This window comes from Balaenoptera musculus, chromosome 16, assembly GCF_009873245.2.
Source record: "Balaenoptera musculus isolate JJ_BM4_2016_0621 chromosome 16, mBalMus1.pri.v3, whole genome shotgun sequence".
NCBI classification, from domain to species: Eukaryota; Metazoa; Chordata; class Mammalia; order Artiodactyla; family Balaenopteridae; genus Balaenoptera; species Balaenoptera musculus.
This window is the reverse complement of record NC_045800.1, coordinates 6,303,705-6,321,200: the sequence shown is the minus strand read 5'-3', so window position 1 is coordinate 6,321,200 and position 17,496 is coordinate 6,303,705. Positions and strand designations below refer to the sequence as shown.

General features: G+C 48.1%; 1 protein-coding gene across 1 annotated transcript in view; it reads right to left on the bottom strand.

Annotated features, from left to right (window-relative positions):
* ADAM12 (ADAM metallopeptidase domain 12) overlaps window positions 1-17,496 on the bottom strand; it is a 386,617-nt gene that overhangs the window by 36,288 nt on the left and 332,833 nt on the right. The window contains exons 13-16 of the mRNA XM_036827896.1: window positions 15,082-15,171; window positions 13,374-13,569; window positions 538-646; window positions 234-432 (exon numbers count right to left, since the gene is read on the bottom strand). Coding sequence (XP_036683791.1) covers window positions 234-432; window positions 538-646; window positions 13,374-13,569; window positions 15,082-15,171 — 594 coding nt within the window. The remainder of the gene's footprint in view (window positions 1-233; window positions 433-537; window positions 647-13,373; window positions 13,570-15,081; window positions 15,172-17,496) is intronic.

Genomic DNA, 17,496 nt, shown 5'->3' with positions numbered 1-17,496 from the left:
GCTGAGAAAACAAGCTTGATTTTCCCAAATCTGCATCTCAATGGTCAGACCAGAATCTAGGATTTATTGACTTTTTCTTCTAGGTGCAAAGAACGGAATTTCAGAGGCAACATTCTGAGAAGCGGATTTAGGAAAACAAACCAACCCTGTAACTCAGTTCTCCAACAGGACGTTTCTCAGTGGGCCCCCTTCCAGACTTACATTTGTGATGCAAGTGAGCATATGGGTCTTACTTTTCCATCTGCACACTTTGTGCCGGCAAGCACAAGCCCTGGGTCCGGCATGTCATCGCCCAAGTACACGTGGGTCCCACGGCACAGAATCCGACCTCCTTCCTGCAGGGGGATATTCGTTTCTATGGAAACGGCATTTGTACCGATGACTGGTCGGCTGGCACCTCCTTGACACTGGATTTTTCCACATTTAGCATCTCTGGAAAGGCAAGAACAGACAGCGCTCAAAGAGGGAAAGTCTGGAAGCAGCCCTAAGTGATCTGGGAAGTTCAAAGCCACGGCGCGGTCAGGAGGCAGACCCCACCTCATCTCGCACTTAGCGAAGGAGCTCTTGGAGTCTTTGCCGCAGTTGCCATAAGGGTCACCTGCAGAGTTGACTCTCTCGAAGCAGATCCCGGGGGCAGGTTTAGCACCTGAAACAGAAGCAAAGCAGCACTTTCACCTCCTGCAAGTGTTTTGAACATTTTTCTTGGAACAGCACGAGGCTTTCAGGTTAAGGGAAGATGTGTTCAGCGTCCCGAGAAATCACACCTGGCATCTTGGCTGATGCCTGATACAAGCCCGCCTCAGCTCACAGCAAAGCATGCATTTCATCACTCCCTCTTCTGGAGGGCTGCTTACCGGGCCCATGGCACGTGCGGCCTCTCCAGAGATGAGGCCTGGCTCTGGGGCCACACCTGACCCAACCCCAATGTGGGTGGCTGGCCGGCTGCGGGGGAAGGGGAGGCTTGCTCTCTTGAACAACTCCCACACAATTCCGGTGAGAAAATGCAAGTTAAAGCAGGCTCCAAGGAATAATGATGACTCACGTGAGGAAGCAATGAGAGAGAGAGAGAGAGAACGAGCAACGCAGAGGTCTTACACCACGTTTCCAGCCCCACAAAGCTCCCTACTGGAGCAAGCACTGGCTTCAACGAATGCCTGTGTTTGCAAGGCAGAGACTGCTCCCAGAGGCCATGGAGGCATAAAATCTGATGGTCTTTTTACACAGCAGGACAGTGCCCGGTACAGAGGGGCGTGGAGCCAGAGAGCTCAGGAAATGGCCATTTTTAGCACATCTTCCGGTCAAGGAAAGAGAGAACATGTACCTGGGGTTTGCGTTGCCAAAGTTCGGAGGGCTCTCAAATCCTATCATAGTGGTATCTGTTGAAGACTATGTGAGAAATTCAGGAAAATGGTCCCCACTCTTCAGATAAGCTGTGCCCTGTGTGGTGCCCTGGGACTGCCTTCCTGCCCACACCGGTGTCCTGTCTGGGCACTTCCTCTCACATCAGCCAGGATGCCAACTTCCCCAAACCCAGCTCTGCCCCCTGCCCTTCTCTGCATCCTGCTCTGGGGAGGCTCCGCGCACCTTCCAAGGTGACAATGTCATGATGGGCAATGCTCGCCTCCTCCCAGGGACCAGATGGTGTTCTTACTACTAAAAAGTCCATCTTTCTGCAACCTGATTCCTCATCAGACACGTTCAGCATCTCATCAAACAAACAAAGAAGCAGACAAATCAAACCAAACAAAACCCCTGTAGCAGCTGAGACCAGCAACAGGTTTAGCCATTGACCTCTGCACTAAGTTGCCCCCGTCCTGGACCTCTTATTTTCCCATTCTCTGTTTTTTTAAAAACCATTTAAGAGAGTCTCCCAAACTCCTCCCATAGGGCATTTCCCTGAACTGGACACAAGTCTCTGTCCTAACCAGATTAACAAATGGGCAAAAGAACTGTTAAGACATTTCTCCAAAGAGGACATTCAAATGGACGACATCACTACACATTAGGGAAATACAAATCAAAACAACAATGAGCTATCACCGCATGCCAATTATGGTGGCTGTTATCAAAAAAAAAAGAAAAGATAACAAGTGTTAGTGAGGATGTGGAGAAAAGGAAACCTTCATACATTGTTGGTGAGAATATATACAGCCACTGCAAAAAACAGTATGGAGGTTCCTCAAAAAATTAACAATAGAACTATCACATGATTACCAGTTCAACTTCTGGGTAAATATCCAAAGGAATTGAAATCAGGATCTCAAAGAGATACCTGAACTCTCATGTTCATTGCAACATTATTCACAAGAGCCAAGACACAAAGGAGACCTAAGTGTCCACTGACAGATGAATGAATAAAGAAAATGGTAGTATATATGTACAAGTGAATATTATTCAGCCTTTAGAAAGAAGGAAATCCTGCCATTTGTGACAGCATGGATGAACCTGGAGGACATGATGCTGAGTGAAATAAGTCAGATACAGAAAGACAAACACTGCATGATCGTGGAATCTAAAAAAGTTGAACCCATAGAAGAAGCAGAGAGTAGAATGGTCATTGCCAGGGACTGCGGGCAATGGGGAGGTATTAGTCAAAGGGTACGAAGTTTCAGTTGTGCAAAATGAATAAATTCTAGCGATCTACTGTACAGCATGGTGCTTATAGTTACTAACACTGTATATTTAAACATTTGCTAAGAGGGTGAATCTTATGTTTAGTGTTCTCATCACACACACAGAAATCACAGTAAATAAAGAGGGTGGGAGGAATATTTAGGAGGTGGCGGATATGATTACAGCATGGACTGTGGGGATGGTTTCACAGGTGTACACTTACCTCCAAGCTCATCAAGGTGTACACACTAAATACGTACAGCTTTTTGTATGTCAATCGTAACTCCATAAAATGGTTAAAAAAAGTCTTTGTTTTCCACAGCACATTCCCTTCATTCACAGCTTATTTTGATGCTGACCCTTTTATTCTGTTGTGATGCTGTCACGGGGAATCTTATTTTTAGGCCTAAGTACCCACTCACCGAACAGTGAGTCTTTTGATTTTACTTTTTTCTATTTGCTCAGTGGGTGTATATTCATGATCTCCACAACCTAATCACCCATCCTGTCACTTGCCAAAGTGAGCTTTTAAAAGCTCTTTTACCTGAAAAAAAAAAGTGGAGGCAGGAAGTCACACCCTAGAAATAATAATTAAACACGTGATAAATGTTCTTGTCTTTTCTCAAACTCAATTTTGTCAGTTGACCTCAATGAGCCTCTAAACCAGCATTGACACAGGTTCACGAGGTCCAACGTGCTTTCTCAGCTGGACTGTGAGATTCAAAAGACACGACTGAGAGATTAAGAGGTCAGTGCTACTCGGCCATAAAAAAGAATGAAATAATGCCATTTGCAGCAACATGGATGGACCTAGAGATTATTGTACTAAGTGAAGCAAGTCAGACAGAGAAAGACAAATACCATATGATATCACTTATATGTGGAATCTAAAATATGACACCAACGAATCTATCTACGAAACAGGAACAGACTCACAGACACAGAGAACAGACTTGTGGTTGCCAGTAGGGAGGGGGCGTGGGGGAGGGATGGATTGAGAATTTGGAGTTAGCACCTACAAACTATTATATAGAGAATGAATAAACAACAAGGTCCTACTGTAGAGCATGGGGAACTATATTCAATATCCTGTAATAAACCATAATGGAAAAGAACACGAAAAGAATATCTATATATGTATAACGGATTCATTTTGCTGTACAGTAGAAATTAACACAACATTGTAAATCAACCATACTTCAATAAAATACATTTAAAAAAAAGAGGTCAGTAGTAAACCATTCTTTCCAATGCCGAATCTTTTGGGAAAACTGTTTTATATTTGCGCATGTATGGGATCTAAGAAAAACAAAAACAAATGTTTATCAAGTCTCAATTCCTTTTGAAAGGCCTCCTCCTGTTTGATTTCTACACCCGGTGGCCGTGCTGCAGTACTGGAAGAGCCGGGGCTTGGGACTCAGAATAATGGGCTGATCTGGTGTCAACCCTACACACTAGGAGATCCTGGTCAAGTTATGGGAACTTTTTGAGACTCTCTTCCCTCATTTCTATGATGGGGACAAGGACAGCACCTGACCTGAAGTGCTGTGAGGTTCAGTGAGTCCCCCAGGCTCTCAGTAAACCTGAGTTACACTGAGGATGGCCATTGATCATGGGGAAGGGGACAGCTTGGCCCCTGAACATTAAGGATGTGAGGGGAGGAGAGCTCCTTGGAGCTGACCTTGTTTGCAACACTTGCCGTGTTTTAACACTGTAATAGTTCAGGATGGTGTCGGTAAGGGCTTCACACCTGTTTCCTTCACAGAGGGGCGTCCCCAGTTACTAGCACATCACAGGAAGCCAATGAAGGCTGCTGAGTGACTGGGTGAGGAACTCCTGGACCCACCTTGGGAAACGAGAGGGAAGAAAGAGAATCTCCTCGTCGGAAACCCTGGGAGGTTCTGTACATACTTTGTATATTAAACAAAAAGTATAGTCATAGCTCAAGGACCTCAGCGTCCCTGCATCCACCTCCTCCTTACTTGTTTCAGTGAGTGAGGTCCTGCTTCCCCGAGTCCTGTGCTCATTCTGGGCGCCCCCCCAGCCAGGCTGGACTGGTCCTCCAGAACCTCACCACACCGCGCAGATGCCGAGCACCATTTTGAATGAGGCAGCGGGAGACCTCAAGGAAAGACACCTGAGTTTGACTCCTCTTTATTCCACTGAACTCTGGGAACAAAGAGCGTCTTCCCTGTAATTCCCTTCCTTGCCCTTAAACCAACAGACACGCTTTAGATGAATTGGGAACGTTTGGCTCACTAACATGCCATTTCTTGGGCATCCGCACTATTAGTCACTGTGCTGGGCACAGCATGCAGTAGCAGTCAGGCCATAAAGAAACAAAGCTGAGTGGGGTCTGACCAGTAAAATTTACTCCACTCTGGTATTAATTTGCCCAGTGGCTTGAACAATGCAGAGTTCTAAAGGTTAACTTTCTGTCTCTTGCAAGAAAGCAGTAACTGTCTATTTCCAAGAGTTTTGTTCATTTCAGCTCTTATCCCAAACTCAAGGGAGCAGGAGATGCCACATCACACTCTACTGTTGATGTATCGGCAGGACATGTCATCGGTGGGGCACAGCAATGACACTGCTGGCTACAACGTGGCAAAGGAAACTCACAGCTGGATGAGTAGCGGGTCATGATTTCATCAGCTGCATATGCTTAGGGATAGGCTAGATAGATCTCTCTCTGTGAAATCAAAGACCAGAATGCATACCTGATCCCTTGCCACGTAATTCCTTCATCCTTTTATCTGGAGGATTGAGGGAAAGTACACTATGATGGGTAATTCATGGTCAACCTTGATGCATAAGCTCTTTTGCATCTCCATCCTCAAGTACTTAGGGATTGAAAACTTTCATCAACTTCGATCAACTTTCATCAATACTCTGAAACTGCTGTTGTTTCAATGGCGTGGGGGAGGTGAGTGACAGAAGTGAGAGGAGGATGGGGCAGACCCTATTTACAATGCTCATTCTCATCCAGTTGACGTACATTTTCTTACCCTGAAGTCTCCATGTTGGGATGAGAAATCGTGCATGAGAAACAAGATGCTTAAAGACCAAGGGGTTTAATAAATGAAACTTAAAATAAATGAAAAAGTATATAAGCAGTTGAAACTTGATCCAGATTACAACATGCCCTATTGCTGCCTCACCTCCAATTTCAAGCTGTAGGACACTGTCACGCAGGGTTTCGGGCCACCTCCTGGGGCCAGCAAGCTCCCAGCTAGAGGTTGGGCACTGCTCAGCCCCACCTGGTACCACCAGCGGCCCACTGGCCACGCCCCTCCTAGGAGGTAACCTCTCTTTATAGGAGAGCGTGTGTGTGTGTGTGTGTGTGTGTGTGTGTGTGTGTGTGTGTGTGTGTGTGTGTGTGTGTGTGTGTGTGTGTGTGTGTGTGTGTGTGTGTGTGTGTGTGTGTGTGTGTGTGTGTGTGTGTGTGTTTCCTCTGGTGGTTTGGAGCAACCATAGAGATTTGTGAAAAGGAGGTGCAGAGTAGAAGGCTTGTGATTATTCAATTGTTAGTTTTGTCTAATACCTCTCCCATATCCCTTTTTCTAGGAACAAAACCCTTTTTCTCATGGGAAACCCATTTTATATGGTTCAGGTGAGGCTAACGTTCCCAACCAATGCCAAAGGGATGGGCATGAAATTCAAGTCTGGCCCATCGAGTGTGCCACGCCACCAGTCATAAGACTGGGTCAGTGATGGATACGTGACCAAAGCCGGGTGCCTCAGCACCTTCCTTGGAACCCAACTGCTCACGCTGGTTGGATGAGGGGCCTGGGCTGCTGTGTTGCCAGCCATCGCTGGCTGAGTCCTTCAGGGTCTCAATCCATCACCACCTTCCCTTGAGCCTGGGTACCCTGCTGCTCTCATTCACCCTGCTGGGCTGTCCCCTCTTTGCATCTATCACACTTGCTTTTGCCTTTTGTGATGTCTCGAGGCTCCTGCCTCACTGTAAAAACCCCTGTGGACTGAGATGGTGCCTCAGGCCTGCACAGAGCAGGTGTGTTCCAAGAACGAATGAGTGAAAACCACAGGGAAAGCAATTTAGGGAAAGCACATCCTGTCTCCGCCGCCCTCCCCAGAGGAAGTCAGTTGCGGTTTCCACAGAACAAAGCATCTTGGGTAAATGAACACTGTTCTCCTGGTCTGCCTTTTCTGTGACTCTGGGTCTTCACTTATTCATTTACATCAAATGAAGTATTACCGTGTTGTCTTAAGAGGAAAGAAGATATAAAGTCACAAAAAGACAGACATTTTACTTCCTAGAAAGGAAAACTCTCATTCCCTCAAAGTTTAGACGAAGTCAGAAATCCTATAAGCAAGGAAACCAGAAAGGGGGTTCCGTGCTGACCTTGGGAGCAGGGAGAGCTCTTGCAATAAAAGAAAACATCATTATAGGAAACAGACTAGAAGACGCAAACCCTGAGCGCCCTGGCTGTCAGGACCTGCTGGTGCCAGGAAGGACCGTGGAGGAGGGTCCAGCCAAGAGTTTCGCGTGGCTTTTGTGTGTGAGCAGCCAGCTGGCGTTTATCTTAGAGACAGAAGCGTCAATAATCTAAAAGGTGTCAGTGACTTCTACCCACTTGTAAGACGTTATAAAGGTACAGACCTGGCTTCAAATTTGCTGCACTTAAAGGTGTCTGTCTGCATGAAGACGAGAGACTTCATGTCTGTCTCATGAAAAAAAGTGACAAGTTTTCTTATCACCACTATATCAATTTACAGCCTTTGAATTCTTAATAATGGAGCTCTTAGATGTTCTGCCATTATCAAAAGATGAAATTTAGCCCTTCAGAGGGAATTTTGACATCGTACCGTATTTTATAATTCTATAAGAAGTGATGGAATTTAATTACCAGGTTTATCTTCAGAGTTATATAACAATTATATTTATGATTGTAGTTTGGAAGTTCCCGATGTCATTATGTCTTTTGAAAGAGAGATGATGACATCTTGTACTAAGCCCACAATTTACTTGATCTAATCTTTTCCTTAAAATGACGCCGTTATGCAAATGCACGTCCCCAATTCAGTCACCTCGGCTCCTCCCCCACCACTAATTTCCCCAACCCCCGTCACTAATGTCCACAGACAAAGGCATCTTCACAAGCAACTGAAGCCTGCTTGTCCTCCCCATAATTCTCCCTCTGTCTTGCTTTTCCACATTGACCTTTACATCCATCGGAAAATGAAGTCCAAGCAAACACATTCTATCATTTCTTTCTCGCACAATGGGACAAAAAGGAGACTTCCCTGCCTCCTAAACACTATGACTCTTGGCAAAAATCCCTTTTCTTCCCATCTGTAGCCACCAGAGTTGTGGATGATTAGTAATTGTACTGCTCCAGGTATGTCGTCATAAAGCAAACTCGTTTAAACTAGCCTGGCAGATAAACACTGAATATGCCCGTAAAAATCGTCTGGCCAGCTCACACTGCATCAATCAGGCGACACTATTTTCTGGTGAGTGATAAAATAGATAGAACTAAGATATTTCAGGACTTCCTCGATGCAGACTGTTTGCGGTTCTAGACACACAGTTATCTGTAAGATTAATTTCCAACCGTTTTCAGCGATCATGCTAGTGGTTTGGATAAATGACGTTGGCAAAAATAAATTTTGTGCCTGAAGAAACACATCCAGCTGTGTTTTGGAAGGAATAAAGGTCATGTCGCATTGACAGAAAATCTTTGTGGATATTAAGACTGAAGTGGACAGAGGGCTAAATACAAGGTACGGTGTGAGCTGCAGATAACGTTTATGGATTTGACATCATCAGATAAAGTCTTGAGATGCAAGATTTGTGGAAGAAAAATCAGTGAGAAAAAAAAAAAAAGTCAACTCCGAGCCAGCAAGAATATCATCAACAATAATAACTAGGAAAACAAGCGGATGAACAAAAGCCCCAAAAGGTATTCTATACGTATATTACTTTGCCAGTTACGAGTTGCAGGCATATGTTTTGAATTTTCTATCATTTATTTGTAGAAAGATTTGGAAGCAGGATTATTTTATTGAAATATAATGCTGGATTGAGAAAAGTCCATCTCAAAAGGGAATAGTTAGCTGGAAGGAAGGGCTTCATCTGGTCAGTGTTTGGGTAGCCAGATTTGGGGAGTGAGTAACTAACTGACTGCCTGAATGTAACGGAGGATTCTGGCCAAGTTGCCAATGGCAAGGGCAGGCAGAGCAAGAGCTCAGCGACTCCTAGATTTATGAGTTACTGTCTTCATAGGGGGTCAAAAATGATCCCAAAGCAAATGTGGTCCTGATCCCAGAGCGTTTGCTAAAGGATGGGAGATGAAAGATTGCAAATGTATCCTTGACAATAAGTTTTCCTCTTCTGAAACATGAAAAGCTAATTCAAAGCAACCACTGTAACACAGCAATACACTGCCCTCAGCCTGGCACATCTAGCTGGCTGGGACCTGGCCGAGGAAGTGACCTCTGCCCCTGGAACTGTGACGGTCACGTCCCGACTCTACTGCAGGTCTAGGCTAGAGGGCACTGGGACTGGGGGAAGTATGTCACTCTGGCAGACCAGGGCTCTTGGTCAGCATCTCACAATAGCAGGGCATTGTTGAATAGCTAGCAAATGAGAGAAGGGGGTGGCAGACGGGGTTCTCTGCTCTCCAGGTCACAGCCCAAGCTCTGGACAAGCCGAAGTGCCCGCAGTTCCCTGAGACGGCCCCCCTGTTCCTGTGCACCTTGGCCCTTGCTGTTCCACACGCAGGAAATCTCCTCCTCTCCCACCCCGGCAATGACTACTCCAGGGCAACCTCGGCTTGGAGCCTTCCTGCTTGGCTCCCCTACCTCTTTCACCCCAAGCTGAGCCCCCTCTCTCTTCCCACCAGATCTCAGCCCTCCCCACGGCCCCAGGCACTGCGCAAGCTGCATGCTACTGCATGTGATATATACATGTAATATACTCACATATATGAAATAGATAATAAGCTATGTTGGAGGACAATGATACACCCGTGCGGTAGACGTATTACTCTCCCCACTTTACAGACGAGGTACAACAAGGTTGAGTAACCTGCTGAAGTTCACCCTGCCAATAAGTGGTCTGTTCAATGCCTATGGTAGCCAGAAAATGGCCCCCCAAAGGGGTCCATGTCCTAATCCTTGGAACCTGTGACTATGTGACCTTACTTGGCAGAAGGGACTTTGAAGATGTGATTAAGTTACGGATCTTGAGATGGGGAGACGACGCTGGGTGATCTGGCCCAATATCATCACAAGGGTCCTTACCAGAAGGAGGCAGGAGGGTCAGAGTCAGAGAAGGAAATTTGACCACAAAAGCAGAAGTCAGAGAGAGACAGAGATTTGAAGATTCTGTGCTGCTGGACTTGAAGGTGGACGAAGGGGCCAGGGGCCAAGGAATTGCAGGCGGCCTCTCAAAGCTGGAAAAGGCCAGGAGACAGATTTTCCCCTAGAGCCTCCGAAGGTAACACTGCCCTGCCAGCATCTTGATTTTAGGACGTCTGACCCCAAGAACTAGAAGATGATAAATTTGTGTTGTCGTAAGCCACTGAGTTAGAGCATACACAGGAAACTCACACAATGCCCTTGAACCGCACAGTGAGGTCGCCACACTGATATAAGGAAAGGAGCACACCACATTTGCAAAGGGGGTGGGTGAAGGCCCTTCTAAGAAGCCCCCTGGTACAGAGGGCCACTGTACCAGTGCCACAGCTGGTGGTGGCACTAAGTTCTCTGCTCTCCCGAGGAAGTCTGTGTGGTGATTGGAAGAACTACGAAGGGGTTGGCCGAGGTAGACGGAACCCCAGGAAGTCACCAGCCTGAGGGGCTCCCCCAAGCCTGGTCCCAGTGCTGGTTGTTTCCAGGAACTCGGAATTTCTGACGTCAGAGATGTTTAGTCTATGTGCCACGGCCCCCTCACGGCAAGCCCACCGTCGCCCGGGGAAAAGCGTCCTCAGTCACCAGGGTGACGATGGGAGGGGAGAGGAGGGGCCGGCCTGGAGCCCCGGGGAGGCAGTCCCTGCTCTGGGGGTGGTGCGGTCCCCGGGGTCCCCACCCCCGCTCACAAGGATGTTGAGGGTTCCAAGCAGGTAACTCCCTACTGCTTTTGAAAAGCTCAGCCTGTGAGTCACGCTGTCAGTTTGTCCGCCTGTCTGGGTCTGTCTCTGGTCAGGCAGCTCGAGGAGGACTAATCGGATGAGATAATGAATACCAGCCTTGGTCACCATGAATCAAAGGCACGCAGTCAGCTGAGTCACTCGGTGGTGGGAGCTCAGAGGGGACGGCGGGGCTCCATCTGACCTCACTCTGGAACTGGGGCCAGACGCTCTAATACAGCAGGGCACCGAAGACCACATTTCACTCCAAAAGCTCCAAGTGCTGTGTGTGCTCTGGCCATGGAATGCTCCTTGGAAGGGAATGTTATAAGATCCCTTGTAACTCGAGAAGGGGAGATTACCGAGTCCGGAGAAAGGCTGGGAAGGGACGGCCACTAGGGATGCTTCAGGCCATGAAGATTTGGCCTGCAGCAGGAGCCACTGTCCCAAAGTGACCCCACTTGGCTAAAAGCTGTCTGAAGTCACTAAGCCATTCAGAGCCCAGACAACCATGTGACACGTGTATAGTGAGTGCCTACTTTGTGCTTGTCATTGAAAAGCTTCGGAAGCTGTAAGCCCTACCTTGCCTGGGCCCTCCTGCCTAGCCAGGGAGGAGGCCAGGGCCCAAAGACAAAGCACTAAGGCTCCAGGCACCACCAGCTTCTCCTTCCCCCTGCCCAAGCACATCCGTGAAACCTGAGGCATTGGAAGAACTCTCCAGAGAACGGGATAAACGGAGGCTGTGTTAGCCCTTGTTGCTGCACCCAGGCTGCTCTCTCCTCTCCCTCAGAAAGTTCTCAGTGCACAAGGGCGCCTTTGCCTTGGGGGGGGTGGGTGAGTGGGCCCCACGACTGGCCCCAGCCCCAAGAAACATCTGCCCTGTTCCCAACGCTTGGGCCGTTGCTTTCACATCACATTGAAAACCCAAGCTCTGAGGTTTAGTCATTGTTTTCCGCCCACGTTTACTTCCTTCATCACCCCTAGACCCAAAACCTCACCATAAAGTCTGACAAAGGCCCGTATCGGACTTCTCTCCCCTGCAGAGCCTGAGCTTGCCTGGCCCTCTGCCTGGGCCTGGCTGGTCACAGTGCCCTTGCCACAGCTGGGGCCTCTGGCCAGAACTGAGGTCACCCTGCCACCAACGGGGAGAGGGAGAAGAACGACAAGATAGTTTGGGCCACAGTATTGGAAAATACCCTGTGGGATTCACTGCCAGAATCCTCAACGCAGGAGACAAGCGGCCAACCCTGGGGTGACAAGCCCACGCCCTGGCCTGCCCACCAGGCCCTGGATCTCTGGCCCCAGAAGACGGGGCAGCGGAGGAGAGAGACACAGGGGACTCAGTCTTCCCCCTTTCACATCTGTGCATCCATTTAATTGTAGAGCACCTGTGGGACTTCTGTTCACTGGCTCTTTGGGGTGACGGCGCAGTGTGAGAACGACACCTGGGCTCTGGTCACAAGAACCTGGGTTCACATCCCAGCCTCATGACCTTGGGAAGTAACTTCCAGCCTCTGAGTCTGAGCTTTGCCTTCCATAAAGCTGTAGTCATTGTCTCTCCCTCAGGGGTCATGGGAGGGTTACAAGGGCCAAACCACATGGAGCCCGGGCCCAGCGGCCCATGCCCGGGAAGTGGTGAACAGTCTCTAAGGGATCCAATCACGCAGCGGCCGCTTCCTGGCCACCTTCCCACCTGGGTGCTTTTTCTGGGACACACGTGTCTGTCACTCTGCCTTCAAGAGCCACAAAGGGGGGCTTCCCTGGTGGCACAGTGGTTAAGAATCCGCCTGCCAATGCAGGGGACACGATTCGAGCCCTGGTCTGGGAAGATCCCACATGCCACGGAGCAACTAAGTCCGTGCGCCACAACTACTGAGCCTGCAAGCCACAACTACTGAGCCTGCATGCCTAAAGCCCGTGCTCCGCAACAAGAGAAGCCACCACAGTGAGAAGCCCGCGCACCGCAACGAAGAGTAGCCCTCGCTCGCCGCAACTAGAGAAAGCCCGCACGCAGCAACAAAGACCCAACGCGGCCAAAAAGAAATAAAACAAAATAAATAAATTAAGAAAAAAAACTTGAAAAGAACCTCAAAGGTGTTCAGGGCCCTTAAACATCTGTCTCCGTGTTCTTCCTCTGGAGCCCGGGCCTCCCACTCTGGGCCACCCCTCTGCACATCCTTCCCCATCACAGACTCACACATCAGGTCTGCCCTGGGCCTTCCCAAGGCAGCCCCCCGGCCCTCCAGCAGCACTGACTTTCTCTCCAGCACCCTCTGCCCTTGGTTGGGGTCCTCGCTTGGGCTCTAAGAAGCACTAACACAGTCAGGGAGGTGGTGGGAAGTTCTGCTGTCTGTCTGCCCAACTCCCTGATAAGCTGTCTGAGAGCAGCGGTCCTGGCTGGTTTATCCCTCTCACCCCACAGGCACACAGTAGGTGCTCACACATCTCTGGCTGGACGGGACTGAGCTCCTTGGGGCGGGCTCTGGGCAGCACCCACTTCTGCGTGCCCAGTGCCTGGCAGGGCCCCGGTCCCACCAGAGAGCCAATCGCTCCAGCTGAACAGAAGGAAGCTTTTTCGAAAGCGCGCCCCAGGAGGGATGCTTGTGGAAACAGAGAGCGGGTCCCCTGGCCCCGGCCCTCTGCGCCCAGGTGGTGGTGGCCACGTACCTGGTCCCCAGAGGGTGATGCACTGCTGCTCGTGGGTCTGGCAGATGCCGTTGTAGCAGTAGCCGTCCACCCCCTGACACGGGTGCCCATCGTGCAGGTACACGTTGGCCGGGCAGTGAGGACTGGCCCCCGTGCAGAACTCCGGGAGGTCGCAGGAGTTGCTAGAGTCCCTGCACGCCGTTCCTGCAGGTTTCAGCTGAAAGGAGAGGGCCGTTTATAGCTCGTGACTGCGGGAAAGGGGGAAGCAGGGTCTCAGCAACACTCCGGGGGTGGATAGAAGCAGGACCACCCTCTTGCAGCTTCACATAGAGGGGCGAGGATTTCAAAGGAAGTTCCCTTCACCGCAGAGAGAGCTCATTAAATAAACAGTCTTGCTCTGGGCTCCAAGGTTCACCTTTCCATTATGGGGGGTAACTGAGATCAGCCTCTTTTTAATTTCACGCAACATCAGGGTTTTCTGGTGAGCAGACAAGCTGGTTGCTGGCACCTGGCACCTCAGAGGAGGGGAAGCGGGTGCTGCCTGATGGACCCATTGATTCTTAAGAACAAGATCTCTGGACACCAACACCATCATGTGTTTTAAGAAGACGTTTGCGCTTAAAGCGTTAGCCTTTGCGGGCAAGGTGACAAAAATAATTCCAAGGGCACACTTACAACAGCGATTTTACTTTGCCATCAAATCAGAGAGCTAGAAAGCTGTCTGTAGGACTTTACAGGGGCGTGTAGAGAAGCAAAGCAAGGGAGCTGTACAGGATGTTAGGAACAACAATGCCAAACAATGCCTCATCGTTTTGCGGTTGAAGAACTTACGGCTCAGGGTGGCTTGTCTGAGGTCACGCAACCAGTGACCTGCTCCACCCCCAAGCCCCCTCCAGGCACCTCCACCACCAGCTGCTGTGTGCAAGGGGTGCCAGCTTCTTTCAACCTTCGTTCGCCATAAGTTAATTACAAGTAAGAAGGGGATGAAGGATACTTTAAAGCTGAATGTAAAATGTCATAATGCACTTCTCAAGCACTGTGCTCTACTTGGGTCAGTAAGAGGGAGTTTCCTGCAAGCAGAATGCCAAGATCAATTGCTTAATTAAAAGGAAATAAAAGTCTACCCTTGGAACCTTGGAATCAAAAGCTCAGGCTTTGACTCTGGCAGATCTCAGCTCTGAATAATGAGACAAACAACGGAATTGCCAAAACGAATGCAGGCATGGTGGCAGAAAATGGCAAAAGTATAAAACTGCCACTCTTGGCTGGGCTGGGTCAGCCAGCACCTCCTGTTGGGGGCACGTCAAGATCAAGACGTTGACACAAAATCCCTGGAACAATCCACGCAGCTCCTCACCCAGCAGGCACATGTTCTTGGGATGGAGAAGAGGGACCCGGCGTGAGTCTCCACAGCAGCGGGGATTGGTTCTCGAAACCTTCCTCCAACAGCAGACCCGGAACACTTAACATGGAGCTGGAGTTCTTCGGTCTACTTACTTTTCAGCTCATAAATAAATAATTTATCGCAGATGACTTAGCATTAGAATATGCATTTCACAGGAGGATTGGAAGATAATAAAAATAGGAGATAGATGGTACCAACTTGCATAATAAGGATTACAGTTTCCACAGCAGCGAGTGCTGGGAAGTCGCCCTGTCCAATGGCTTGCCCTGCGTCACTGTTGAACCAGCTGACTGCACGGGTGACCTTGGGACCGGCAGGACTCACCTGGCAGTTTTCACAGCACAGTCCGTGCGCGCAGACAGCATCTGGCTTCAGGGTACAGGTGGTGGCGTTGCAGCAGAGATTCAGACACTCCTGGAGACGGGAACGGGTTTGACAGGGTCACATGGCACAGATACTCACAGAAAGCAAAGGTTGCACCTTAAGTGACTGAAAAGGGAAGAAAGAACCAGAGGGCCTGGCTCTTGAGATGAAAACTAGCCGGACTGAGGATTATCTTCCTCTGGAAGAAAGCAAAGCTTCTGGTAAGTGTTTATGAACTGCCCGGGAGTGCGTGTCCCTGGGAAAAGTCAGTAGCACTCAAGCATCTTTCATGATGGGGTGAGGGACCCGGACAGGAAGGCTGGTTGGCTCGCGAGGCCATTCATGTCAGCAGCGGGTGAGGCTGTGTGTGTGTGTGTCTGTCTGATGACTGCCGGCCTTAATGCAGTGAATCATACCAGGACCACTGGAGTCCTGTGAACTTACTTATTTAAAAATCTACATAGATGCATACAAACTTTACCCTTCAAAGACTGATCCAGAGTTTAATCTAGAGCATACTGGCAGGAAATGAAGTCAAATCAATTGCGTTTGAACCACGGTTCCCTGCAATCCAACCAGACCTGGTAACTGGACTCTTGCTCAGCACAGGTGGGCTGTCTCACCTGATGAGACCCTCCTCAGGTCAGAAATGCACCTCAGAATGAGCAAGGGGCGGGAAGGAGATCCGTGGGCTGTGCCCATTGATCTGCAAAGGATTTAAACAGATCAAACAGTAGCTGGATTGTCCTCTGTGAAATGAACACGAGAGAGGAAGTGAACTCCTTTGTGACGCTGTGCTTCACAGCCACCTAATTTTTTCTAACAAAATGAAACAAGAGATTGATACCTTTTGCTTAGCTCTCAACAAAAGGCCTATACATATCTATCCAGTATATTTATGACATCTGGTGCTTTAGAACATTCCAGTAACTCGGAGTTTACACATTTTAGAAGAAATTGATTATCATGAGAAAGAAGAGTTCAATAGAGTCTTCAGGATTGAATTTATCAATGTCCTTTTATTTAATATGCTATGTGCTGAAGAATTTATATACTATGGCTAGAGTGAAGCCCATCACATACTATTTTAATAGTATAATAGTTTACTCCCCAAAACCGTCTTCCACGAATGAATTTATTAGTATCATAAATGCAATGAATAAAACGTTGATAATCCAGACGATTTATGGCTCACCAGATATCTGAACTGTACCCTTTGTAAAACTCTATGACTGACGCTCCCTTTTACTGTTTGCTCCTATTATACATACATCCCAAATTATTAAATTTTAAATTTGCTCAAGGACTTTATAAACATCCGGAGTGTGTAACATATACAATAAGATAAAACTGCCAACCAGAAGTCATAGCTTTCAGGACGGTAAAGGTTTCTAACTCATGGACTTACAATCCTAAAACATTTAGGAACTGGTTTTGTTGTTTTAAACGGAGGCCATCAATGGCACTCCCGGGTCAGTACCATCACACGTACAGCAGTACTGTCCTGTACATCATGGTCTAAATGGCTCTCCCAATAACACATTAGCCAAATTACAGACTTCCTTGCACTTCTAAGTTAAATCAGCCATCCTAAAACTGGGTCCTAAGATCCTTTAAGAACTAACTCCCACCTCCCCCACCAAATCGCTATATAATATACGCAGCAGTTCAAATGGAAACGCAGCCAAGTAGAATGGTTTTGACTTCAAAGGGGATTGATAATGTGAGAGAGATAACTAAGTTTAAAAGATATTTGCAAGCTACTGGCGTCCTATTGACTTTAAACAAGGAGATAAGGCTGCTTTCCCAACCCTATTAGCTTGGAAGAATGAGCAAGTTGTCAGGATATCCTCATGGTGGATGTAAATCCAGTGCCCTGGACAGAAGACTTCAGCATTCATTTGCCTTTTAACTACCCAGAATCTATTCCTTCCGCAGAACTCTATTTATCAGAAGAGACAAATTCTTCATCTGTTGATGCATTTATTAGTTTAGTACTCAATAGAGAAGTTCAGCAGAGCCAACGAACACTAAGTCTCCAAAGAAGAAAGAGTAATGAATGAAGCCATTAGAGAATTCTCAGCAAATGCCCTAATTGTCATTCTTGGGTTGTAGGTAGTAGACAGAGATTCTTAATCACAATGAACTGGGGTTAAGACAATAATGCACCTTCTTGAAAATAGTGGCCATTATTTCTGGGAGCAAGGGAACAGAAACTGGTTCCAGTCATGAGCTGGGGCAGTTGTTCTGACCCCGTTTACTCACTGATGTGGTGACACTGGACGCCTTCATGGTCCAGGGGATGTGTAGGCCAATATGAAACAAAGGCATGATGGATATTTCCAGGGCCTGAGCACTGAGTGGAGGGTAAAGAAC